At 38.6% G+C, this 27,776-nt stretch overlaps 1 protein-coding gene across 7 annotated transcripts in view; it reads right to left on the bottom strand.

The window, feature by feature from the left end:
• Positions 1-27,776, bottom strand: part of RALGAPA2 (Ral GTPase activating protein catalytic subunit alpha 2) — a 322,744-nt gene that overhangs the window by 225,771 nt on the left and 69,197 nt on the right. For all 7 annotated transcript variants that reach the window (XR_013398579.1, XR_013398580.1, XM_015149541.3 and 4 more), the window contains 9 exon segments: positions 26,916-26,959; positions 24,114-24,291; positions 23,200-23,315; positions 20,774-20,912; positions 18,867-19,066; positions 12,691-12,918; positions 6,945-7,112; positions 5,742-5,879; positions 1,870-2,018 (listed from right to left, as the gene is read on the bottom strand). Coding sequence is in view for 5 of the 7 variants with exons in the window: in XM_015149541.3 (XP_015005027.1) it covers positions 1,870-2,018; positions 5,742-5,879; positions 6,945-7,112; positions 12,691-12,918; positions 18,867-19,066; positions 20,774-20,912; positions 23,200-23,315; positions 24,114-24,291; positions 26,916-26,959 (1,360 nt within the window). In the remaining 2 variants the exon portion in view is untranslated.

Genomic DNA, 27,776 nt, shown 5'->3' with positions numbered 1-27,776 from the left:
CTATTGACCATTTTCCCGTTAACTATTTTCATCGATTTCTACAATTTTTCTTTTCTATACTTTCACCTAGGAATCTATGAATTAGTAAAAGTCAGAACAGAATTGCTTAATTTTATTTCCTAGAATTTTCATCAAAATAAAAATATTATCAAAAAAGATCCAAAAACTGCTGATACAGTAGTATACAAAACTCAGGAAGTTTTCAAAGGAGAAAAACATTTTAAATGATGTTGATAAAACTATGGTATTCAAGAACAGATATTTCAGTTGAAAGCATATACCAGCATTTCTCATTATTGTCAGTATTACTGATGTGGAATTTAACTTTGTTTACATCATATTGTGCATCACTGTAATATTTCCAGTTTTAACAACTTCTTAACTTGGCAAATAGTGCTAAGTTTAGAAGTCTGGGAAAGATGACGTTGGAATCTACATCATAATATCATTTTGATGCCTGTGGTTTCTGTACTTGTGAACTTTCTGCACACCAGGATTCTTGAGTCCACCCTTCCCTCATCTTTGAAGCAAAAGAATTGGACTTGGTGGCCTGCAGTTCCTTTCCGATCAGACCTCGTGTCCACGCTTTCCTACCAACTGCAGACACTTTCCAAAGCCCCTTTCCTGCTGACTCAAGGGCCTCCAGAACGCAGACATGGGCAGAGGACCCCTCTGGTTTCAGGTAGGAAAGGTGCCACTGGTCTGCAGGGCCTCCAAGGACTGAGAACCAAGGCAGAAGATCACCTAGGGAGATGCTGGGGTGGGCAGCTTGATTGCACAAGGGCGGCAGTGGAATGAGAGGGAACATGCAAAGGACAGGCTTGAGGAGCATTTTAAAGGCAGAAGTGAGAGGCTGATGACACGAGGAGAAGAGGAAGAAATGGAAAGTGACTCTGAGGCTTTCTGGTCTGTTTCTGAGCATCACTGAAAATACCTCATCAGATGGAGTAAAGTGAGGACTTTTTTTTTTTTTTGAGACAAAGTCTCACTCTGTCACCTAGGCTGGAGAGCAATGGCGCAATCTCACTGCAACCTCCGCCTTCCGGGTTCAAGTGATTCTCCTGTCTCAGCCTCTCGAGTAGCTAGGATCACAGGCACCTGCCACCACACCTGGCTAATTTTTTGTATTTTTAGGAGAGATGGGGTTTCGCCATGTTAGGCAGGCTGGTCTCGAACTCCTGACCTCAGGTGATCCACCCACCTCAGCCTCCCAAAGTGCTGGGATTACAGGCGTGAGCTACCGCACCCGGCTGATGACTTTCAAATAAGAGAAAAGCAGGAAAAAAAAGAGAAGAGCAGGAAAAAAAAATCTAATGCATTGTTTACCTATAGGGACATTATAAATAAAAACATCAAACAAAAACAATGATGAAAAGGAAAAAAACGTTGTTGTGGTTTTAATAACAGGATCAGATTTTTGACTGCACTATGTATTTAGTCTCTGATAATTTATCATTTAAAATAATTGTTTTTCCAAAATGAATTTAAAACATCAAGTTAGAAGCAATAAAAATCAGCTGACAGCATTTCAGGGCAATTAACAAACTCTCCTGAGCTTATGATGAATATTATAAGACACCAGTTGCTGCTTTTCCACAAAACTACGTTTGATGAAAGTTTAAAAGGAAAAATCCACTATTAAGTAAAATACTTATTGTTCAAGGACATTTTTAAAAAATATAATGAAAATAATTGATCTATCAAAGTACTGGATAACTACCTTCTTCATAATTCACAGAAACTGTTACAAAAGACATTTTGTCGTTAACTTTGTAAAAACATTAAACAAATGCAAGCCTTAACATTGTAATGATGTTGAAAAACAGAAACATCTGTTTTACAATACTAATTAATTTGACAGAAACTCACCATGTCTTTTTATTCATTGTAAGCTCCATTATCATGCGCCTAAAAATAATCAAAACAGCTTTACAAGCATCAACTTGTTCTTTCAAGAGCACAGGAACTTCAGCACATGGTTCCAACAAAAAGACGTTTGCAGAGTTCGTCAAAAATACCTTAAAATCAACAACTTTACATTAGAAAATATAACTGAACATAAACATTTGAATAAATTTTGCTTAAAGATGATATTAATTTCACTCTACCAATGAAATCACTTTTCAGTTATTTCCAAAAGATTCTATTTCAATAACGCAAGTGGTACCAACATATAAATTCACAATAAGGCAAAAATTCATTAAGGCAAGTGGTACCAACACATATGCAAAATTTTTTTTAGTTCACCCTTTAGAATCACTTAAATACTGAGACACCTGAAAAGCCTTTCCCTAGGGGAAAATAAAAAAATCACTATTACATATTAATATTGCAACTACAGAAATTTTATGAGTCAGAAAAGCTTTTGAAGACTTCTTTTCGACAACCCCTCAACAAAAAAAGGAAAACAAGGGGAAAAAGTAAGATTGTTGCATACGAATGAGAAACTTTAGTGGGGAAATGGGAGGAGAAGAGGACAGATGGCCAGACAGTGGTCAGACAGAACTATGTGATTCTTATTGAGTCTCCCAGAGCATGAACTCCTTGCTGACAGGAGCAATGGACAGCACCACTCAACAGGCATAAGAACCTCAAGCAGCTGTGATGTGCCCAGAAACAGACGAAGCCATTGACATCACACGTCTTCCAGGAGCCTATTTTTTTAAATATGAAAGATATATTATGCAGTAGCATACAAAATCTAAGTGAATTCTTAAGGTTAAAAGCTGACATTTCAAAAACAATTCAGAAAATCAGCCAACTACTCTACCCTCTGCCTCAGCCCTTTAGCATACAAGTTCACTGTTCTCTACCATCTGGGGTATCTCAGCAGAAAAATGTGAGAAGCGCTGATCCAGGATATCACATACTATTACTGCTTTGAGTCACTACAGCAAAATAATGGTGCGTTTCCATTTATACAGTTGACACCAGTGTCCCATCATCTGCAGATATTCTAAGTTGTCAATCTGGTATGAGGACGGACCTGCTCCATATACTTAGTACATTCCCTCTTACATCTCCTTTGTGTTCAACAACACAAACTCAAAGGATGAAGGAGCTTCTCTAGCTCATTTATAAATAAAATTCTTTAAAGTGTTGTATCAAAATAAATGTACAATCTGACCAAATTAAAATTCACATCAAAAGTCAAGTGGGTGAACTAAAATATTCACAGCCTTTAAAGTTATCTTAGTAAGATTAAAAGGTATTATGTCCCAATTTTCTAAGAAAAATCACTAAATAAGCACTATAATATAGTTGATGATGATAACTTCAGTCATGAAGAATTTACTAGTCTTTGAGTAAGAAAAACAAAAACAAAGAGCTTTTTGATTACAGCAGTTTTAGTGGTTCTGTTTTTGAAAGAAGTATGCCACAGATGATATACTGCAACACAGATCCTTTTAATTCAATATATTTGGCTTCTTGAATGCGAATTAAAAACTTTTTGCACATTCCCATGTAAGGAGTCTTTATATACTTTTACTTTTTACAAAACATCAAAGGTACTGCATGAGTATTTCTTATTAATGTGCTGGCATCAGTTAAGGTAAAAATAAACTAAATTAGTATGTCCAGAGTGCACTTGTCAAAAGCAACTATAGAAAACTACTATCTCTTGAACATCTGAGACACAGTTGGAGAAAAAAAAGAAAATAACTATCTTATCAAACCTCCATTTGGCCCTTTTTCTTAATAAACAAAGTAAAGGACCAAGGTATTAGATACAAGAACAAAACTAACTATTTAAATCCAAAGTAAATACTTTTTTTTAACTGTAGCACTATATATAATAAAATAGAAATTGTTTTTTCTCAGTTCAGGCAAGGACAGTAAGTCCTCATTTAACGTCATTGATAGGTTGTTGGAAATGATGACTTTAAGCAAAATATAAAAGAAAATTATTTTCTCACGAACATTATGATGAAATGATGCATTATGATGAAATGATGTTGAATCAAACCATGTTATTCAAAGACCTGCTGTACTCACTTCGTTTAAAGTCACCATTTCCGAGAACCCATTGATGACATTAGTGAGGACTTACTGTAGATGTAACTCATCCTTTCAGAAAATAAAAAGCACTCTTTTGAACCCAGAAGATCACTGGCACCTGCAACCACCACAGACTGTTGCTGGAGATCCCCTTAGCTAAAAGACGGAGCTACTGAGGGACAAAGGGCAAGGACTCCTGCAAGTGTTTCTCTGATGGGGATGCAGGTCATATTTATGAGCTACACCAAAAGATGCACAAGTGAAATTATCTCAACTTTTTTAAGTTAACTTCAAAATTATGTGTGGGTTTTCAATGCAAAGTGAGAAAATTCATCAGTATGGTACATTAAACTGCTAATTCACTTGAAAACAAAAAGGATACCACGAAAACGAATCCTATCAAGAAACAGATGACAGAAAACTAGAAACATGCATGTCATTCCCAGACTTTCCCCAGACTCCACACCTGGCCTCTACATGGGAGGCCTAAGTGATACATCTCCAAACGTGGATGAAGTGAAGGGTGGTGGGTGAGGGCGCAGTGAGCGGGGAATGAGAGGCACCCTGTATTTTCACTTACTCTTCAAGCTACATGAGACCTGAGAGGAAATCTCCCAATTCCCACTTTTGAGGTAAAATCCCGAGCTCTAGGGAGGTTAAGTAATGATCCAAAGTTGCTCTTTCAAATGTTCTCAAATGGTGTCAGTTCTACTTCATATATTCATTCAAAACAGTGTGGCAATTCCTCAAGGATCTAGAACTAGAAATACCATTTGACCTAGCCATCCCATTACTCGGTATATACCCAAAGGATTATAAATCATGCTGCCTTAAAGACACATGCACACGTATGTTTATTGCGGCACTATTCACAACAGCAAAGACTTGGAACCAACCCAAATGTCCATCAATGATAGACTGGATTAAGAAAATGTGACACATATACACCATGGAATACTATGCAGCCATAAAAAAGGATGAGTTCATGTCCTTTGTAGGCACATGGATGCAGCTGGAAACCATCATTCTCAGCAAACTACCGCAAGAACAGAAAACCAAACACTGCATGTTCTCACTCATAGGTGGGAACTGAACAGTGAGAACACTTGGACACAGGAAGGGGAACATCACACACTGGGGCCTGTTGTGGGGTGGGAAGAGAGGGGAGGGATAGCATTAGGAGATATACCTAATGTAAATGACGAGTTAATGGGTGCAGCACACCAACATGGCACATGTATACATATGTAACAAACCTGCACGTTGTGCACATGTACCCTAGAACATAAAGTATAATAAAAAAAAAATCTAAAAACTACATCAGTCATTTTTCTTTGTAAACACAGCCAATTTTAAGATGAATATTACTTATAAGATTTTATAATCACCAAGCTTGTCTTGCAAATTAAGAGCCCAGATAACTATTCATGTGTGTTTGGAAGATAATTTAAAGATTTAAATCTCAGTCATTTCACATTCACTATATAATAATCTCAAAAAGACTGCAATCAGTTCTTATGTCTTCTTTGACTAGAAAAAAATTTTTGTAAATTGTGGGTAGGAATTAGAAAGAGAACTCAGAATAAGAATTTAATAACTAATTAAACTGCTGTTTATTGTTTACTAACAGATGGCTACAAATACCACCATATTTATATGACATTATCCCCAATAAATAAAAAGACAAAATGGCTCCAGCTGTAGGCGGTGGAAGGGTCTTCATGTTCTGGCCAGCCACATACCTGCAACAAAGCCTGGACGCCAGCTTTCACATTTGTATTTTCCTCCTCTGTCACACACCCTCTGCTCATTGCACTTGTGAAGGAGTACGTGCGTCCCCAACTGGAAGATCGTTTATGACCAGAACTTTCAGACGAGGCCTTCAGAAGATAATGATCCATTAACAGAGTAGAAGATGCACATGTTTAACTTACATTTAACTATAAATATAATTATATTATATAAACTAAGTTATATTTAGTTGGCATAATTAATTCCTTAAACTCACCAGGATTCACATGAAAATAGGTTCTAGGAGGTAGAGTGCTCCCCACTCAATGGTCAACACCTAAAATAGTGCTCAGCACTTAGTATGTGCTGAAAGAATGAGTTCTGTTTGTCCAATGACTGAGTGAGCATGGAATATAGACCTTTAAAATGAGTGATAATTTGCTTTAAAATAAGTGATAAATGATATGTAGCATATTCATTTAGATCTCATGGTAGTTATTAAAATGATTTCACCAATATTGAAAAATTAAAATTATGGAATTAACACAGATATTTTAAAGTGATATGCCTCTAGTGAGAAACTTTAAACATTTTAAATTAATTTCATAATAGTATGCCAGAAATATAAGTATCACTTAAGTTTCTTTCGTTTCAGGAAGATATTCCACTCTGTCATTTTGGATTTATCCAACCTATAGCTTTATCTAACATGGGCAGCGGTCCCTCCAGGAGGCCAGCACTCAGCGAGGCTTAAAGCAGAGGGACGTTGCTGTTTGGTTACTCCTTTCACAGGGGTAACACCCAGCTGCTCCTGGTACAGGCCACTGCACAAGAAAAGTCTGCCCAAACATTCTCAATTTAGTTTCTCCAAATGATATTTATTTAAACAAGTCAAGGAGAAGGCAGTGATTTTTTTAGTCTCACAAAGAGACATGTAAAATATGATGGTTTATTAAACAACTCTCCTGCGATAGAGACTAACAAAGATGCAACACGCAGATGGCCCTGGCTAGAGTTGTAGGAGATGACTGCCAATCTAGAATGGGAGTACAGAAGCTACTCTCTAAGGCAGACCCTCACAGAACCTGGCACCTCAGAAGTATCAGATGGGATAAAAGGAAGCCTTTGTTTCATTGACAAGACTCTTGACTGAGCAAGTATACTTTACTGAAATATATTTACCCTCAACTCAAAAGACAAGTGAAAAAAATTACCTCCTTGCTATCAGTCTCAGAAAATCCTAATTTTTCAGCATCTTCTTGGGCAACATCTTTTCTATCTGGCTCCTCCATGAACACAGGTTTGTCCTGGAGGATCCACTTTCTGTACACTTGAACTACTTTTCTTGTTACAGCTATCTCACAGGAAGGCAACAAAAATGCCTGAAAGGAAAAGAGAAAACTCCCTTTAACTACAAACAAACTCAGATCAGTATAGGGCAGCATCACGGACATTTCCAATGACCATCACTTATTTCACTTTCCTTTGGAACACATAGCTTATAAATATACTACAAAGGGCCACAAATCTTTGTGCACACCAAACTTACCAGCAGAAACAAAGACATTCTCGTAAGAGAGCCCTAAAAAGTGGCAGTTAAAAATAACTTTTATAGGCTGGGCGTGGTAGCTCACACCTGTAATCCTAACACTTTGGGAGGCCAAGGCAGGTGGATCATGAGGTCAGGAGTTCGAGACCAACCTGGCCAACATGGCGAAACCCCATCTCTACTAAAAATACAAAAAGTAGCTGGGGGTGGTGGCATGCACCTGTAATCCCAGCTACTCAGGAGGCTGAGGCAAGAGAATCACTTGAAACCAGGAGGTGGAGGTTGCAGTGAGTCGAGGTTGTACCACTGCACTCCAGCGTGGGCAACAGAGTGAGACTCAGTCTCAATAAAAAAAAAAAAAAAAAAAAAAAAAAAAAAAAAAAAAAAAAGAAAAGAAAAGAAAAAAGAAAAAAATAACTTTTATATTCTGAATAATTTGTCTACAAAAATAACCAAATCACCAAATCATACCTACAGAAATCTTTCAATTGGCTACAAAACATAATTATAATGCACAACCTGGACCTTTTCCCAACAAATCAGAAATAGGTTAGAAGGGACATACTAGTACAGCCAGTGGCAACCAGTTGTGCCCACCTCTTCTCATCTCCATGTTCACTGATGTCATGGTGTTGGCCTGAATCAGCCACAGTGGGAGTGGTTCTACCACAGAAGTCAGCATCTGTTACAAATCAGGACTTCTGTTTCTTTTTTTTTTCTCCTTTTCTTCGCTTTTGTCCTTCTTCCTTTCCCTTCCTTCCTTCCTTTTTTGTTATTATTATTTTTTTGAGAAACAATTGTTTCACATTTATCAGGTTACTAAGGAGTTCAGCTATCAATGTTAACAAGAGCCTATGGCAAAGTTGTAGCATTGTGCATATTTATAAGAACTTTTTAACATTAAGGAATTCCCTCACACATCTCCATACAGCAATTTTGATTTAATGTGAGAAGATTCCAATAATGTTAAAGAATTTAAAGGAGAAATGCATTTGCTTTTTGCTTATCAGTTTTAAGAACTCTTTCCATATTTGAGGGGAACAAGAGGGAGAGGTACCCCATACTCAGATGCTTTCATGTCACAGATGAGGATACTGAGGCTTACAGCACCAGAGATATTCTTCCAGGGTTACAAAGTTAGCCACAAATCCAGGTCTTGGTCTCAAGTTGCTGGGATTGTTTTAATACTGCCCTTAAGGTTCAAGCCACAGGATCCAGTTACAGGCAGAACTCACTTTAACAAAGGTTCATGTAATATATCAATATCGAGATAATCATGGTATCAAAAGCCAAAGTAATGGGATTTAAAAATAAAATAACTCAAATTAAAAACTCAGAGTATATGGGTTGGACAGAATGGACACAGCTAAAGAGAAAACTGGAAGAAAAATCAGAAGAAAATATCTAGAACAAACTATGAAGACATAAAAGAATGGATAAATCAGAAGACAGATAAGAAAGAGAAAATACAATGAATAGGTTATCCAATGAATGACTGGAGATGCAGGAAAAAAAAGAGGAAAAAAAAAGATGGCAGGAAGAAACAATGTTTGAGGAAAGAGTGGCTGAGAATTTAGCCAAAATGGGTTAAATATATCAATCCCTAGATTTAAGAAGCACAAAGAAAAACAAGGATAAATATGAAGTATATTACAGGTAAAACTGCTGAAAACCAAAGATAATCAGAAAAATCTTAAAAGCAGCCAGAAGAAAAAAGACATATTTCCTCCAAAGGAGCAGCCACATGACTTTCTATGACTTCTCAAAGAAATAATGGAAGCCAAGAAACAATGGAACAAAAGATTCATGTGCAGAGGGCTGCCAGTGTAGAATTTGACACCCAGAAACAAAATACTTCTAAAACGAAAGCAAAATACAGACATCTTCAGATGAGAAAATTTGTTACCAGGAGACCTGAGCTAAGAGAAATATTAAAACTTATTCTTTAGATAGAAGGGAAATTTTCCCTGGTCAGAGATTTGGGAAGCAATAAAAAGCAATAAAAAGAGAATGTGGATAAATTTAAATGAATAAAACATATTTATGAAAATATTTATGAATAAAAAGAATAAAACTGGATGAAACAAACTTTACAGTGGTTCTGAAAGGGATAACATCTACATATTATATACTCATAATAATAACAATGGCATATAAACTGAGGAGTAAATAGAGCTAAGGTGTACTGAGGGTAAAAGTTGGAATTAATGCTAGCATTCATGTTAGGAATGCATGTGTTAACTATTAAAGTAAGTACAAATGACTGTAAAACTCATTTAATTTGAGAAGAAAAATAGGATATTAAAAACAATGAGCTGGAAGGTCCAATACAACTAGAAAGTAAGAAGACAGCCGACTAAAACCTAATAGCAGTTGCTGTGTTAAATGTAATGAATAATGATCCAATCAAAAGACAAAGATTGTAAGATTTAATTTAAAAATCTATTTAAAAGACTTAGCTGTAATTTATAAGAAGACATCCAAAACTTATGAACAGAGGAGGCTGAGAGTAAACAGTTAGCAAAAGATATACCACACAAACACTAGCCAAAAGAAAACTGGTAGAGCTGTATTAAAAATAGACAAGATAAGACTTTGTGCCCCTCCTCCAGAAAACCATTACTAGAGATGAAGACAGAAACTTCTTAATGACAACGTTCAATTCAAAGGAATATAAACTAATTCTAAATTTGTATTGCAACTAATAATTTTGCCAAAAATATATCAAAAACTGATAGGCTTTCAAAAAAAAAATCCACAATCAGAGTAGGATACTCTTCCAAAAGTGGCAGAACAGTAAGCAAATAATAATGCAGCCAGAGGAGAGGTGAACACCTATTGGACCTTCTCACCAGATCCTCCAGGTCTCAATCTCTCACAGCTCTCACCTCTCTGTCTCTCTGAGGTGCATTCAGGATAATCCATGAGGCCTAAAATACTTACTATTTGGCCTTTTGCTTTAAAAAGTGTGCTGACCCCTGCTATAGATCATACACTCCAGGACCCTGACTATTTCAACTCAAATAGTTGCCATGGACCTTTCACATGTACAACAGCAGCATGAATATGACAACATTAATGTAGGGAATGGGCTAGGTTTTCAAATAATGGACTATTATTAAAAAAAAAAACTGTTTTGGCAGTATGATGTGTGCAGTACTACCTAGAGGGGGATGACACAGAAAGAGGGGAGTTCCAAGGAGAGGGCTGCTAACCACAGTCAAAGAAAATGGAGAGCAAAGGAGCAAGCAAAACTCCTGTGTGACTTATCCAGTGACTGTCATAGGAGGAGAGGGAGATGGGGAACCTAGGAGCATTAAAATTAAGATGCAAACATGAATACAGGTCCCTTTGAAGAAGCAGTCAAGTCAAGAGGATAAGCTGATATTAGGGGGAAAAAATGAGTCAGGCTTTGGTCTTGTTATCATTAAGATACTACAGGAACATCACATGCAATGGCACATGGCCATTTTAAAAGGCAAGTGTAGGAGGCACCCAGGGCCACCTTGTCTACATTGTTCAGTGACAATGTAGACACTGAGAGTCTACAGCTGGCTTACTCAGTCATTCTGCCTGATTTTAGCCGTGTGATTAGTTAGGTCTGAAGGACCTCTCAGTAAACTTGCGCCCTGTCTTCCCTGAGACAGATAACTCACTCTCATGACGGTGAATCATGATCCCGAGAGGGCACATTTTCTGTGCAGCAGAGCGAGGGCCCTTGAAGCTGTGCTCAGGTGTACCTGGTCTCTGCAGCATTGCGTTACGCTTTCCGGCTCCTGGTGTGGTATATCCTCTGCCAGTAACAAATCTTTCATGAGTATAAAAAATCTGTTTAATGAAATTAATATTTTTATTTACAAGTGAGGTTCAGACAAAAGGCTTGACTGGGAGACATATACCACAGTGGTTGCTGGCACTGGACCAGCAGTAAAGGCCCCAAGGAGGCCAAGTGTAGAATTACAGCAAAGACTTGAGCCCTGAATCTTGGTTAACACCTGTAATTTGGGATAAAAGAAGAAGAGTGGCCAAGACATGAAACAGAGAAGACATGGAGAGTGAGAAGAATCAAGGCAGTGCTGGGCCACAGAACCAGAAAAAAAAATTTTATAAGCGGAATGTTAATTGCAGACTAAACAAACATTTTCTTAAGTAAAATTTGTTCTTCATTAAAATGAAAATACGGTAAAATCTCTATACTGCTATGGATTAGGTTGAGACTTTCATTTTTGGTTGATTTTTTGTAATTAAAGTCCCAGAAGTGATAGGGCCAATCATTCACTATCTCAAAAACTTGCCCCGCCAAAAGAAGTTCTCTGTGGTGCATTCCCGTCATTCATATGTACAAGACTCTTCCTCTCCTCCTCACCTACAGCTGCACTCTGCCATTCAAGGGCTTAACCTACTTTTCAGGTCTATGGATAAAACAACTATTCCACCTCATATACACATACCCACAAATAGGCCACATTCCTGTGTTCAAGAGCACCAGTACCTAGAGTCAAGTGGCACTGGCCACATGTCACACTCCAGATCTGTGGGAGCTCTGCTTGCTGTGTGGGAGCTCTGCTTGCTGTGTTGAAGGCTAGTGCTGAGTCTCTTGTCTCTCCACAGTAGAACTACTGACACATTGAGCCAGATAGTTCTTTGTCATGGTTGGGGTGGGGGCCATTCTGGGCACTGCAAGATATTTAACAACATCCCTGGCTGTGACCCGCTAAGACACCAGTAGCACCCCAGGTGTGATGACCAAAACTGTTTCCAGACATTGCCAATGTCCCCTAGGGAGTAGCGTCAACCCCAGTTGCAAACCTCTGATGTCACTCATGGCCACTAACTGTAGCCTGGGCTTCTGACCTCTTCTGTCTCCTTCCTTTGCTCACACCTCTTTTCTCGTCTTGGCCTCTGCTCCTTTCTTTCCTTTTATTCCCCTTGCCACCTACCTTCTTCTCTTGTGCCCTAAATAATTCTATCATATTGTGAGTGCCACACGCCTCTGCAAGGTTTTTGCAGAAACCTCCAGCTCCTCAGAGAGCTCCTTAAGGCTCTGGGAATAAGACTGGACTCTTCTTTGCTGTGTTCATTTGTTGCTGGGTATTCAGGAATGGCTTTCTTCCCACCTAATTCTGAGTTTACTTTGTCACAAAAACATGAAAGTATCTGTCTCATGATTTTGCTCAAATACAGAATTTTTCCTCCTTGTGTAAATGTTTTTCAACAACAAAATTTAAAAATCACAGCAATCCACACAAATTAAAAGATTAGAGGGATCATTCGTTATTATTCAGTTCTGTAACGTAACCCAACTCATCAACTCTATTTGTTGGAGTGTTACAAGTAAAAGAACATGAAACAAAATCGTTTCCGTTTTAAGAACTTGTAACACACACACACACACACACACACACACTAACCTGGTGAAATACTTCATTCACAAAGTTGACATAACCTCGTGTTGACAAGAGAATCCGCTGTACCATTTCATACACCATTCGGTGCTCTTCCTCAATGCTACAGAGGCTGGAGTTACTGAGTCTTCGGTCCGACAGGGTGCTGCTGTTAGAATGGCTTTTGTCTGGCTCCATGGGCCCACCACCATCCAGCTCAGGCGCTCTCTCCTGCACAGCACCACCACCAACAGTCTGGAAGAAAGTCAGCACACTTCTCAATGATGCTCACCCCAACTCAAGAACACCTGGCCAAACTTCAGTCTTGCCTTGTTTTAAGTAACTCTAGTTACCGTCAACGTGCACAGGGTACAGCAAACCAAAACCAGCAACTGCTTGAAGCACGACAGGCTCCAGAGCCTGTACTTACCAATTTTCTAACTAACCAACAAATCCCTCCCAACTCAGCTATTTTAAAAGGAAAACTACTAAGCTGTTTCAGAAAGGAGGGCTGGGAAATTTTCCCAATCTAAAAGGTTTAATTTGCATTGTAAAACCACAGAATAAATTAATGTGTAAACACATTTGTATTATCATCACATCAGGTCTCTACACCTTAGCATTTGCTCCTATGGTCACAGAGATAGGAAAATTCAGGGGACTTCTTGTACAACGATGATAGGATGCATCATTTGATTTATGTGACTAAGTGGCAGCTTGACAGTGGAGTGTGAAGATCTTCAAAGGGTATTTTATCAGAAGAATGCTGATCTGAGCTTTATCCTCAGAATCTTAGGTCTAACGTAAAGAGATATTCACAAAATTTTAAACATTTAGAAGACTTTAGGCATGCAAAGAAATGAAGTAATTCATGCAATCACTCACAAAGCTTAACACTGATTTCTGCTCTCATATCCACATAGAATTAAAGGTTTCCTCCAAACAAAATATACGTAAAATTTTGCTTCATCTTTGCAAACTCTATTATTACTTTTAAGTGTCAAAAATACATAGCCCAAATACAATTAAAATTTACCTACTGTGAATATTTTTTACAAGAAGAGATAAGATATGAATAGTGCAAAACTAATTTCAGTAACTACCAAGGACAGTTTGAAAACAAAACAGATATCCAATAATAATCTCTAGAGAAAATTAAAGGAATATTATACTTGTAATAATTTTTCTCTTCATGCCTTAGTTACTAAGCCTGTGTGGCTTATCAAAGGCACTATCACACTGTGAGATGTGCTCACCTATGGAAATTATTTTATCTTTTTGACGGATCCACTATCTTCCACACGAAAATAACACTTTATTCATTTTATTCTTTTTTTATCTGAAGTTTCAGTAGGAATGGCCCAAGGATGAGTATAGCACAGAAAAAAGAGGCCCAAACTAAGAATCAAATGACTTGCTTCTCCACATTCCTAACTGTAACACAAGTCACGCAACTCACTTGGATTTCACATATACACACACATATATGTTAATTTGTAGGACACAGAGGCTAGATTAGGTCTAAAGTCTCTTATGGCTCAATAACCTGTGACTTTTTGACCTATAACTCCCATTTTCCCCACAAACTAAAAAAGAAAAAAAAACAATATGCACATATATGGCAAATTAAAGATGACTACAAATTCTTTAACACTCCTTCCACAGAGACATGGGGCCCATGTCCCCTCCCTTTCATCTACATGGACTGTATGACTGCTTTAGCCAGTAGAATAGAATGGAAGAGACCTGTGCCAGCATCAGACTCAGGCCCAAGAGGCTGTTGGTTAACAATTCCCATCTCTTGAAACATTTCACTCTTGGAACCCTGTGCAGGCATATAAGAAGTCCAACTACCTTGCTAACCAGAAAACAGAACAAGAAGTCCCAGATGAACCCAGCTTTCCTTTCCAACTGCCCTCATCAAGTAGCAGGCACGTGAATGAAATAATCTTGGACCTTGCAGACCAACCACCGCTGGTGGGCTGAATAATGACTTCCCCAAGGATGTCCTAATCCCCAGAACCTGTGAATGTGTTACCTTCCATGGCAAAAGAGACACAGCAGATGTGATTAAGTTAAGGCTATTGGGATAGAAAAATTATTTTGGATTATCCAAATGGTCCCAATATAATCCAAGGGTCCTTATAAGAGGGTGGCAGGAGGATAACAGACAAAGAAGGCTAAGTGATGATGGAAACTGGGAGAAAAAGTGGTGTGATGCAGGGCCACAGCCAAGGAATACAGAAGCTGTACATGGCAAGAACACAGGATTCTACAAGTTGGACATGGCAAGAACACAGGATTCTCCCCTAGAACCTCGAGAAGGAACACATATCTGCCAATAACTTGATTTTGGATTTCTGACTTTCAGAACCGTAAGATAATAAATTTGTACTGTTTCAAGACATTAAGTTTGTGAGAATCTGCAACAGTGGCAGTAAGAAACTAATATAACAACTTACTGTGAGGTATAGTGGCAGTCTCTAGAATGGTAGTGGCCATTTCTAGGGACAGTCATCTGCAGGGTGTGATGGCACAGAGGGTACAAATGGCTGTCAGCCCAGCACTCTTTCTCCCTCCCTAACAGAACCTCAGTCCTCTGTGCGCCTCCTCCTATGCACCTCAACTGACTCGCAGGAAGCTGATCCCATCCACAGTACTAAGGGACCAATCTGTTTTGTGGAGGCCAATCATGACATCTCCTGGCCCACTCACACACCCAGCTTTAAGCAAATCAGTTTCTTGTTACTGTTCCAGGGGGAGGCAGGTAACGTAAGTTGTTCCACTCAGACAAAAGGAAAGGGCTTTATATTTGTGGATCGCCTCTAAATGTGAACAAGAAAAGCAGTGCCCCAGCTGTTGGTAGCCATCTTACAATCAAGGGGGAAGCTGCTGTAGACAAAGCTCTCAGAGGGAAAGGGCAGAACAGTGAGGAGAAGACCACAGAGAACCAGGGAGAATGCCTGAGTGAACCGTATTCTCAGCCAGCCTCACCATGTGCTTCTTTTTAGTAAGATTACAGTATTTATTTTATGTTTAAGACAGTTTGAGCTGTGATCCTTTTTCCATGCGGATGATGGAACCATCCTAACTGATTCCAAAGTTCCAACCTTTAAGATGTTAAAAAAGCTAGACAGTAAAAGTAGATGACTCACAACTGTGAAGAGTCAACTAAAAGAAAAAATCAGAACCTGAAAGCAGTGGTTAATTTGTTCTTTCTACTTCTCATCATCCAGATGTACTTTTCAAGAATGAGCTACTTATTTTCAATAAATACAGGTGATGGTTTTCTGATCTTTTTAAACCAGAGAGGAAAGGTTACACCCCTTAATTAAGACTTTTTTGAATTGAGTGACAATCGCTTCAGATGTGATGTAAATTTATCAAAGAGCATGACTGCGTTTCCTAGACGTAATTTCATACAGATTTTTGTCTACCTGATAAGTGAATAAAGGTATCTCATCGTGGTTCAGAACTAACTGCATTTCTCTGACTGCCGATAAAATCAGGGGTCCCTGTAGTCTGCCTTCTATGAGCCACCCTCATCTCCTTTGTCCATTTTCAGTGGGGTTGTCTTCTTACCAGTTTGTGGGTACTCTTTATATAGCAGAGATCTTAACCCTTTTAATAGTCACGACGTTACTTCATAGTCTATTGATTGGATCTGGCCTTATGTAGTCTTTTGACACAAAAATCTTTCACTTTTTTTTTTTAAATAAAGTCAAACCTCGTTTCTTCCATGGCTACTGGGTCTTTCTCTCTCTTTCTTTTTCTTTCTTTCCTTTTGTTTCCTTCCTTTCCTTCCTCTTTCTCTCTCTTTCCTTCTGTCCTTGCTTCCTCCCTCCCTCCCTCCTTCCTTCTCTTTCTCTCTCTCTTTCTTTCTTCCCTCTTTTTTGAAATGGGAGTCTCACTCTGTTGTCCAGACTGGAATGCAGTAACACAATCTCTGCTCACTGCAAACTCCACCTCCCAGGTTCAAGCGATTCCCCTGCCTCAGCTTCCCAAGTAGCTGGGATTACAGGTGCCTGTCACCATGCCTGGCTAATTTTTGTATTTTTTGTAGAGACAGCATTTCACCATGTTGGCCAGGCTGGTCTCAGACTCCTGACTTCAACTGATCTGCCTGCCTTGGCCTCCCAAAGTGCTGGGATTACAGGCGCCCAGCCTACTGGGTCTTATTTCTACCTAAGGTAGTCTACCACTTCCCAAATTTAGACACTCTCCTGAATTTTCCCTTCTCTTACATTTTTTTTCTTTTTTCTTTTTCTTTTTTTTTTTGAGATGGAGTCTCGCTCTGTTGCCCAGGCTGGAGTGCAGTGACGCAGTCTCAGCTCACTGTAAGCTCCACCTCCTGGGTTCACGTCATTCTCCTGCCTCAGCCTCCCGAGTAGCTGGGACTATAGGCGCCCGCCACTACGCCCGGCTAATTTTTTGTAGTCTTAGTAGAGACAGGGTTTCACTATCTTAGCCAGGATGGTCTCAATCTCCTGGCCTCATGATCTGCCGGCCTCGGCTTCCCAAAGTGCTGGGATTACAGGCGTGACCCACCACACCCAGCCTACATTTCTTCAGTATTTTGTTTTTATTGTAGACCTTAAATCAATCTGTCGTTTGCTTCAGTATGTTGTAAGAGACTAGCCAATTATTCCAACACCATTAATTTATGATTCTTTCTTTTAATCTTGACTGACATCCTGTTGGCGGATGTGTGTGTGTGTGAAGGAGAGAGAGAAAGAGATTGCAGGATTGCAGATTTGATTAGATGTTCAACACTAATCTCAGTCTCATTCCTTTGAAGTAACCTGTCTGGAAACCTATACCACTGTCTCTTAATTCCTGAAAATCAAATGTCTGTTTAGGTTTGTGTCTTGATAATTTTTCCTGGGACTCAAAGACCCTTTAAGTTTGAGGCATGACTTTTTTTTTTTTTTTTTTTTTTCAGTTCAGACAAACTTTAATTATTATTTGTTCAATTATTCTCGTTCTCTTCTTCTTCCACCCACCTAATATTTGTAAGGTAGGGACCTGTACTTAGATCTTGTCTACCAATTTCTGATTTCTATCTCTCTAAATTTTCAGTCACTGTGGTGGGATTTTTTTCAGAAAACTAATTTTCTTCCTCAGCAATAATCATTACCATGTTCATTTTATTTACTAATTTTTCTAACTAAGACATTCAAAGGTTTCTTAAAACTTTCTTTCAGCAAGTCTTTCATTGTTCTTACTGCAATCGCACCTCCCTCAGATTTTGAAAATAGGTTTCTCCTCTCACTCTTCAGTGACTTCTCCCCAGAGGAGCCACATGCTCTAGACTGTTTGTTGTTTCTCCATCAAGGTTCCTAATAACCTTGAAGCACAAGAGCCACTTATCTGCCTCCTCAGGTCTGTGCATTCTTTCAGCTCAGGCCTAGGTCGGACTTCTGGGACTTCCAGGGCATCGGCAAATCTGCAGTCAGTGGACCACACTTCCTATCCCTGTTCTTGGGGACAATAAACAAAAGAGCACATGACACCATGATCCCTTAGTGAAGTGGCTGCTCTGTGACCTCCACAAATGGTAGTGCTCCACCAAGTCCCTAAGCAACTCAGCCTGTTGGGAAAGCCCCCATTTGTGTATGGCTGACCAAGGCCAAGAGAGAAAAAGCACAGCAGGCCCCATACAAGGAAAGGTCTCTTCTGAAGGCCTCAGGGAAGAGGTAGCCTCCTCTTCTAGGGTCCCCACCATTGCTCAACAGCCAGCCCAAAATCCTGAGCTGCTGATCTACTTCCCTCTCCTGAGATGCCAGAGGGCGCCTGGCAGCCTCACAGGTCCTCACCATGGGCCACTTACAGTTTCCTAAGAGCCTTCCAGCTATTGGGGCTTGGTGAAGGCAAGACAGGCCTCTGTTCTCACGCTCAGAGGCCACTGGTACTCAAGTGAGGAGAATGAGGAGGAACCAGGAGTGTGCACACAACAGCCATCTTCTCAGAATGGCTCCCGAGACTGCATCATCATGGCAATCCTAACAATGCACAGCAAGTGATTCAAACTCACAACTCCCTCTGAAACCTCGGCATTACAGACAGGGTAGGCCAATAAAATCACTTACCTATAACCAACAACCTGGAAGAACCTATAACTCTGATAATCAATAACTCCGGCTATGTTCCAGTGTGTTTTATTACAGAAGCATTAACAGATAAAAAGATGATGAACAGCATACCTGGATGATTTTAGGCAATACATCAACTCCATTTTTAGTGTTCTGTGTTGCAGTTAGATACTTTTTTTCCAAAAAGAAGGTTACAATCCACTTAATAAAAACAACACGAGCTGCCATATACGGAATTTTTGTACTGTAAATGTTCTCATTGTCTCGAGTTGTAGTAATGTACACTGGCTTTGGTCTCAAATGGGGGATGTCTGGTAGAAAAAAGAACACATGATTGATTAGGCTAATAAATCATAACATTATGTAACCCCTACAAATGTTTTGGTTTCCAATTAAATCCAATTTTTGGTTGTCTAAATAGCAATTAAGAATGAACAACTTCAATGATTAAAAATTGCATTTTTTGGTAGGCTCCTTTCTGATTCCACCTTGTGATCTGACTGAGAATGGGTGGTGATGGTGATTATTTATGTATCTATGATATACAGCTATGGAAAAACTAAGCTAACAACTATTTTTAACAATTTTGATAAATTACATGAGACTATAATAGTGAAAATCTTTTCACATACATTATACCTAATTTAATTTTATAGCTGGAACAAATGTAAACATATATATGAACTTTTAAAACATAATTTTAGGTATTTTAACATCTAACATTGCAGCGATTAAATCCACTGAACTTTAGAGTTTTATAACCTTTTCCCGTTAGATGAATCCAATGAAACAGAATCAATATCATCTACTTTATATTTAAAAGAATTCAGAAAGTCACATTTCATCTTTGAGGCAATCAAATGCTACCTTTTCCAAAGACTTAATAAGAAGTCAATTTCTCATTCTTTAAATTCCATAATCAATATGAAAATTATATGGTATTGGATTTGAGATACTACTTGCCATAAGTTCAACTCTCTATCTTAATAATTTTTGTATATCTGGAATACCTGTATAAGGCAGAAAAATTATCAACAAATAACTTTTAATCTAGCAATATTAACAATATACCATGTTTTCACAATGAATTTAGAGTACATATGAAATCAGAAACAAATATTGAAAAAATATTCACATATATATAGCTAAGGAAATACATGTCCCAGTGCCCCTAAAAGTCAGTAATTCTACATCTTTCAAAACGCACCAAGTTTTGGCTTCTCTTCCCGTGCGTGTGTGTGTGTGTACGCAAACACAGAACACACACAGTGCAGACAACTGAATCAGGTGACCATGTTCCCCAAAAGAGTAACATCTCATGTCACCATTTCCCCTCCAAAACTGTTTTTAATTATTCATTTGAACTACCTGTTTTAGATAATAGGGAGAGGAAGATTTGACGCCCACCTTCACCACTCTAAGGGATGCTTCTGTCCTCTGAGTCCTCATTTCTTACAGAAGAAAAAAACATTAGGTGCCAAATTAGAAATTCCTTTCTGTTTCCTAGTCCTCTGGGGCTTACTGCCCATAGCTTGTACAATCACCTAAAATTTGGTTCTCCATAAGCACCTGTCAGTAGTAGCTGCTGGATGTAGCACCCAGCATGAAAGAAAAGGCATACAATGGCAGCTATTTGCCCTGGGCTGGCCTCCAGTCACTGAACAAAGCCTGAGGTCACCATATGCCACCACCCACAAGGAAAGACTTTAGGAAATGCAGAGATTTTTACGTTAAAGGATGACAATATAATTATACCAAAAATATCATAAATACATTTCAAATTATTTCTGAGTACAGGAGCCACGGTTCCCTTTTACTGCTGTGAGCTGAGGTATATCTTAGTAGGTACAAATAATTAAAATCACTTATTAAGAAACTTTAAACATCTAATAATAAAGTTACCATTCAACACAAAAATAAAATGACTATTTTACTTTAAAATAATCAAAGGTCACTTTGAAAGAGACTGCATAGCTTTCCTTTGGATATCCTCTATACACGGCTCCAACAGTACTTACCAAGTACAGGTTTGTAGATGTTTGTTAACTTAGTAAATGATGGAAATAAATGAGGAAGATAATACTTTCGAAACAATGTAAAAAGAAATTTAAAACCAGTATCTTGATTCTCCTTATTCTTCCACTCCAAGCTTGCAGCCTTTGGATAATATGTGGAAAAGAACATATGTATATTTACATTTCAAATTAACATATACTAAACTGAAGTGTTATGTTACTAAAATTCCTATCCTAAATGTAAAAAATGACAAATATACTGACAATCATGTAATGAAATAATAACAAAGCTCAAAAGATGGCAGGAATGAATACTTCAAAACAAAACAGTAACTATGTTAAAAACAGCATTTTTACTGAGAACCAAACAACTCAATGACATCGTATCTTTTACAACGTGCTATAATATATCATGTCCATATTTTTTCTCTCTGTTTTTTGTAATTATCTAACATTTCTTGTGCCTTTAAAACATTTAGTCACGAATAATCAGGTGCTTTTTTCTAAACTCAGAAAAAGGCCATTTATAATAAATAGAAATTAAAGAAACAATCCTTCTCAAGAATTTCATCCAATGTTACCTACATGTAAAATCAATATCAAAAGGCAAAATCCATGGAATCTTGGAAAATGCATTCTCTGTATTAAAAAAATTCAAAGGCTAAGATAAACCAGGCATGCCAGTCCACTATGGATTAAGTTTAAATCTTTCATAGTGTTGAGATAATATTCTCCCTCTCAAAAACCCATCAGTGTTTGCATAGTGGGAGCACTCCAAAAATGCTCAATATCTGGGACTATCCCTCAGGAGCCAGGAGGACAGCCTGGTTAAACAGGTGCAGTCACCCCCACATGATTTAGGGAAATATGGCCCTTAGAGAAGACCTGTCAGTGGTTCTTAATGTTTGTTAGACCACAGAGCGCTCTAGAGCAGGGCTTCCCAACTTCCTTCCTGACATGCCCACTTAGAAAATGAAATTTGTGTAGCACCTGAGGTAAAGGGATGAGATGCTTTGGCTACCCCAGGGGCAGCAGGGCTCAGCACCCATAATATGCCAAAAGCTGTGCTCTGAGAACTCATCTCAATCGACAGAAGAGAAGGCAGAAGGGAGGCACCGATATGCACCTAAAACTTTGCACACAATTAGAAGGTTCACAGTCTGCATGCAAACTTCTATCCTATATCAATTCCATCCGCCTTATCTGAGGTCACACAACTCATTAGTGACACACCTAGAATGAGAACCCAAGGCCCCCAACACAAGTTCTGGATACTCTGTTGATTTTCCAGGACAAATGGAATGTTCAAACATTTCTGAACAGCTGGCATTTGAGATGCATCTAGAATGGGCCATTAGAGTTCAAATGTGGAGTTTCCAGAATATGAAAGCACGCCCCAGTCAGGTTTTCAGGATTTTGAAGTCCTGTGTTTCTGTTTCTGGCTAAAGGGAAAGGGGCAAGGAAAGGGGACAAAATTGCTGAGTATTCAGAAAAAGCAGTCAAGTACTGAATCTTGAGAGATAGCAGAGAAAAGCACAGTTCCCTAAAGAAAACTAGAAAGGAGTGAAAGGAAGGGAGAAATGCCAGAGAAAATATCAGAAGAGGAGAGAAACTCACGAAAGAGGGGTAGTCAAATCCCCTCAAAGAACAAGGAGAGCAAAACCTGAAGTGTGCCCTCCTTCTGGGCTGACCCTAGAACCCTTGTGGTTTGGGGCTTGCCACTTTAGCAGTGACAGGGCAGAAGGCAGCTAACAGTGGGTGTCAAAAGAATATGAAGTGAGGATGCGAACTCAGTAGAGATTATTACTTCAACAACTCGGCTGTGAAGGGGGAAGACAGATACTGGACAATACCCAGGACGAACTCAAGGACAACAGAAGTATTTGCTGAGAAAAAAGAATCAGAACATTTTATTCTAACTATTATTCAGAAATCTAGACCAGGGTCACAAATCTCCTATTAAAATCATAAACCAGTTACTTCAGTTCTGTATGCAATTGGTGCATATGAGAAAAAATAATACATGACATAAAGGAGGCCTGTGCCAATGGCATGAGGAGACTGCTCCATGTGCTTTCCTTCAGATCCCCTGATAACAGGTCTTCTCTGCCTATTCCTGTCCACCTGTTCAGCCTCTGGGCCCGCCTCCTCCTTCAACCTGTCTTGCAAGCATAGAGATTAGGGGTAGGAAAGGAGTAAAGAGAGAAAAATGGTTTAAACACACTCACAAAATAGTACATACAGCTGGTCTTGCTGCAGTGACCTAAAAAATGGTACATACTCTGCACTTGCTGAAACATCACATAAAATCAACTCAAAGAAAAAGAAAAGGGAAAAAATACGGATATGCAGAGAGAAAAGAGGCAATATTTCCTCTTCCTGCTGAGAATAAACCCACCACACTGAAAAAGTCATAATTTTTCTCTGACCTGAATAACCATATACTTCAACAGTATTTGAAGAAAAAAGCAGGTTTGGTCCTCAGCAATCTTCTCCCCCGATATGGCTGGCAGGAGTGGAGTGATTTCTTCTGGATATATCTTTACTGAAAGGACAGAAAATGATGAGAGCTCATTCACCAAAGTTAAATTTTAAACAGAATTTAGGGTTTTAAAAATGGTCTCTATTAAAATACATCTCTCCGTCCACTGAAACTGCTCACACTGAGGAGCACACTCCAAGGCAGTGTGCCTAAAGGGCCTGGAAACACAGCCCAGATGCCCACGAAGCACCTTCTCCCGCTGCACCATTCTTTCCCTTTCGAATTCTGCTTTGGTCAGCCCAAGATCAAATGCCAGTCATTGGGCAATAGTGCAATATACAGTAATAAATCAATGGTCCCAACAGGCAAGTTCCTTGAAAACTCACAGGACACAAATGGCCACCGTTAATAGTCCCATGAGACCACTATTGTCTTTCCATAGATGCTGCAGGAAAATACACAGTGGCAAAATAAGATCCTGGTGAGCAGATGAATGTCCACTTATGAACAACAGTGATAAGAATAGACAGTAGCTTTGGATGGTGGAGTTTAATCTTATTAATAGCCAGAAAACCAGTCCAGACTTCCCATGTGTTTTTACTTCCTGCTACTGCCAACATCTGTCCCCTCCTATTCCTGCTTCCATCACTTCAGTAAATTTCTCCTGTCATCATTTCATATAAAATAAGCTCCAAGTCTTTTGATTCTAAGGTGTGTAAGAATCTACAGTGAATATGAAAGGGGAATAATTCCTCTTCAGACTCCATCAGGATTTCTATTCAAGAAAATGAAAAAGAAAGAATTTCTCAATGTTAAGTTCAAGAATAATTTCAACATGGGAGATCTGCTAACATAACTTACCATCAGCTACACTAGGGCTGGGATTGATGAGTGTCTCCAGTGTGCAAGGGCCCCTGGATGACATGACTGCTGGGAAACCAGGCACCAGGCAAGCAAAAATCAGCACCTGCTCTTCTGCACAGTTTGTCTGAAGTGCTTGAAGCCACAGAAGAAACAGCCTGATTCCTTCACATCTTATCTAAAAACAAAATTAAAAACAATGAAAATGAAACACTTACATGTCTTTACAGAAATGCATTACAATGGAGCATCAGTCTGAGAAAGAGAAACTACAAGTTAAAGGTGTGTTAGGTAGTACACCAAGTTCTTTACTTAGTGACAGATAAGCAAAGACGCTGCAATACAGCACGAGTTAAGAGCCAGGGTTCTAGAGCCAAAGTGCCTGGGTTCAAATGCAAGCTCTGCCACTTTCTAGCTGGGACCCACGGAGAACCACTTAACTTCTCCATGCCTCAGTCTCCCCATCTGTGAAATAAGGATAAGAGCATTTACCACAAAAGACTATGATAAAGACTGAGTTAACATATGTAAACCGAATAACACAATGGCTGACTCCCAGTAAGCACTATGTAAGTGCTTCCTGTTAATAGTATCTTATTCTGTAAGGCAACAGTACCCATGGCCTCAATTATCCATAAAAACAATGACAAAGATAATCTCCCTCCAAATTTATATGTGCTATCACTATAATATAACATGTTGATAATGTTCTTGAGAATCAAAAGACTAGGAGCTAAATAAGACCTTGAAGGCCTGGCTTAATGAGACACAGCAGCTCTCCTCATACCTTATGTCCCTATTCTATTTCTCCAACACCTTTGCCATGCTCTGAATTGCCAGCATCATGCTGTAGGAAACATCAACATAGGGAGATGTGTCCTTTTTCTTTCTTTACACTTCCAAATTTATCCCATTCCTAGAATTCAAAAGCACATGTCCCTCCATTTCTGTATTCCTAAATGACTGAAAAGATTATGTCAATTAAAAAAAAAATAAGCAAAAGAGACTGAAAAAATGTCACATGCAGCTGAAAGATGTAGTGAGCTCCAAATGCCAGCAACTGGGGTGACTGCCTCATCTCCTTTCAATTAATTCAAGGTGGTGCTGACTCTGCCAGAGCAAGAACATTGCAAGTCAGACACAAGGCTTTGCCATAAAACCAAACCAAAAAGTGGAGAAGAGCCAAAATAAATAAATAAAAATATTCTGCTGACTCCCAATAGAAGTCAAAATACACTAGGACAGACACCCCAGCTGGTGACAGTGTTGCCCCATTAACAGAGTAAATTCACAGCGTACTTCCAAACATGCTCCTGGACTCCACCACTGCTCCACTCAAACCTCCATGCTTGCTCACACCTGCCCTCCTCTCGCCAAGCAGGTAAAATGAGTGGTAACATTACTATTCAGCCATCAGACTGAGAAGAGAGAAGAGAGGAGAGAGGAGAGAGGAGAGAAGAGAGAAGGCTCTATGTATATCTTTTTTTTTTTTTTTTTTTTTTTTGACGGGGGATGGAGTTTCACTCTGTTGCCCAAACTGGAGTGCAGTGGCATGATCTCGGATCACTGCAACCTCCGCCTCCTGGGGGAAAGCAATTCTCCTGCCTCAGCCTCCTGAGTAGCTGAGACTACAGGCATGCACCAACATGCCCGGCTAATTTTTGTACTTTTAGTAGAGACAGGGTTTCACCACGTTGGCCAGGCTGGTCTCAAACTCCTGACCTCAGGCAATCTGCCTGCCTTGGCCTCCCAAAGTGCTGGGGTTACAGGTGTGAGCCACTGTGCCCAGCCAGCTCTATGTGTATCTAATTAAATTATATTTAACTGAACAAGAGGGAAGTTTCTATGAAATTCTATCACAAGTCTCTGATTTTTATATGTTAACTGTATTTAAGAGAACTAAACATAAATAAGGGTAATTATAAACACGAGATTAACAAACTGATAGGTTTTAATCATAACCTTATTTCTCTAAAATAAGAGGGACAAAATATAGAATCTACAGTGAGGCCAGGAATAACTCCTTTTTTTTTCAACATGTGAGAAACAGTTAACATATCAAGTTTTAAGAGGCTGTGATTGTTTAAGCCAGTATATATAGCTTATACAATATATTGTTTAAGCCAATATATTAGCTTATTAAAAGCATTCACACAACGTAATTAACTCCAAGTGAATTATCTTTCATAAAATATTCATCCCAGGCTGAATTTTTTCTGCCACTTATGTTTTAGCAAAATCTTATCTCAGCATCAAGAAGTATATGTTATAATAAAAGACATATCCATTTCAAAATAAACCAATTTTAACCTATAAATCTGCCACAAATAAATACTCAAGAGTGAGACCCTGTTGTTCTTTTCTCCCACAATGGCTCTCAAAATTAGTAAAATTAATTAGAGACAACCATAATTTTAACAACCAGGTTACCAAGATGGACAGAATCAAGCATGTGAGCTCTGAAGTTTAGAGGGGGACTGCTCTTCCTTTTTCTGATGATAAACTGAAGCAGTCAGTGCCTTGCCCATGGTCCCTATCCATACCCAGCAGAATCAGAATCAGAACTCAGAACTCTAAACTCTGAAGCCCAACCCATTTTCTTCTAATACCATTTAAAATGTCTCTCGCAATAAGGTATGATGTAAGAACAAAACCCTAAAAATATAATTTATCAATTAAAAATTAAAACTAAATCAAGTGGTTTTTAAAGATCTTTTTTCCAAAATAGCCTAACATTGTTACTTTGTGGCATTAACAAATTTAAGAATAATAAAAAATGCCATTACACGATAAAATAAATACCTTAGTAGAATTTCCAGTGTGTAGAAGCTTCTTTAAAGTTGAGCCTGAAAGTTTAAAATAATGAATTATAAATAGAGTATAAAAATGCATATCAAAGATCTATTTTAAGAAGAAAATATGTACTTATGACAAAAATATAATTTTTAAAAATTAAAGGAAGAAGGCTGACCTTCAGAAGCAAAGCAATGTCACAGAGGGAAAGACATTTTCAGATAAAAGTACTTTAAGTATGTATCTCTTCAGAATTATTTTAAAACAGTCAAAATGATTGATATTAAGGTAAGCCAAATGCCCACAGTGGATTATGTGCATATCTCTTGTTATGCATAAAATGGATGCTTTTTTTCTTTTTAAATCTCTAAAGGTAAAAATAATGTAAAACAACTGCTCACAAAACAGTTTTACAAGAACATTTTACAAATACTCAGAATGGCATGTTTCTCTCCTGGCAATGACAACCACATTTATGGGGTTGGGTCCATCAGTAAATCCTCTAGTAGAGCACTTTGGTCACTGTCAAGGAGGCAGAATCAAGGCTGACTCGGAACTCCAGTCAACTACAAAAACTTTGGTGCTGCAGTCCACTAGAATGAGAAAAGCTTCCCTTAGGAGGATGCAACACTATTACTAAGTCTTCTATAAGTGTGTTCATGACCTCAGTATGGAGAAATACAACCCCATCTAAATATCTTATGTAGCCTCTAAAACGGGATCTTAACCTCAAAAAAGGAGATGACCTTTTAAAATAGAAATATACTGAAAATCTGAGGCAAGATAACTTTCCTCTCAGTCAAATTACAGATCTTTTAAGAAAAAAATTACTTAGATCCTCTGATGAAAAAATTGTGATAGCTCTTTAAC

This window comes from Macaca mulatta, chromosome 10 (genome assembly GCF_049350105.2).
Source record: "Macaca mulatta isolate MMU2019108-1 chromosome 10, T2T-MMU8v2.0, whole genome shotgun sequence".
Taxonomy (NCBI): Eukaryota; Metazoa; Chordata; class Mammalia; order Primates; family Cercopithecidae; genus Macaca; species Macaca mulatta.
Note: the sequence above shows the minus strand (reverse complement) of the source record. Positions and strands in the feature narration are given on the sequence as shown.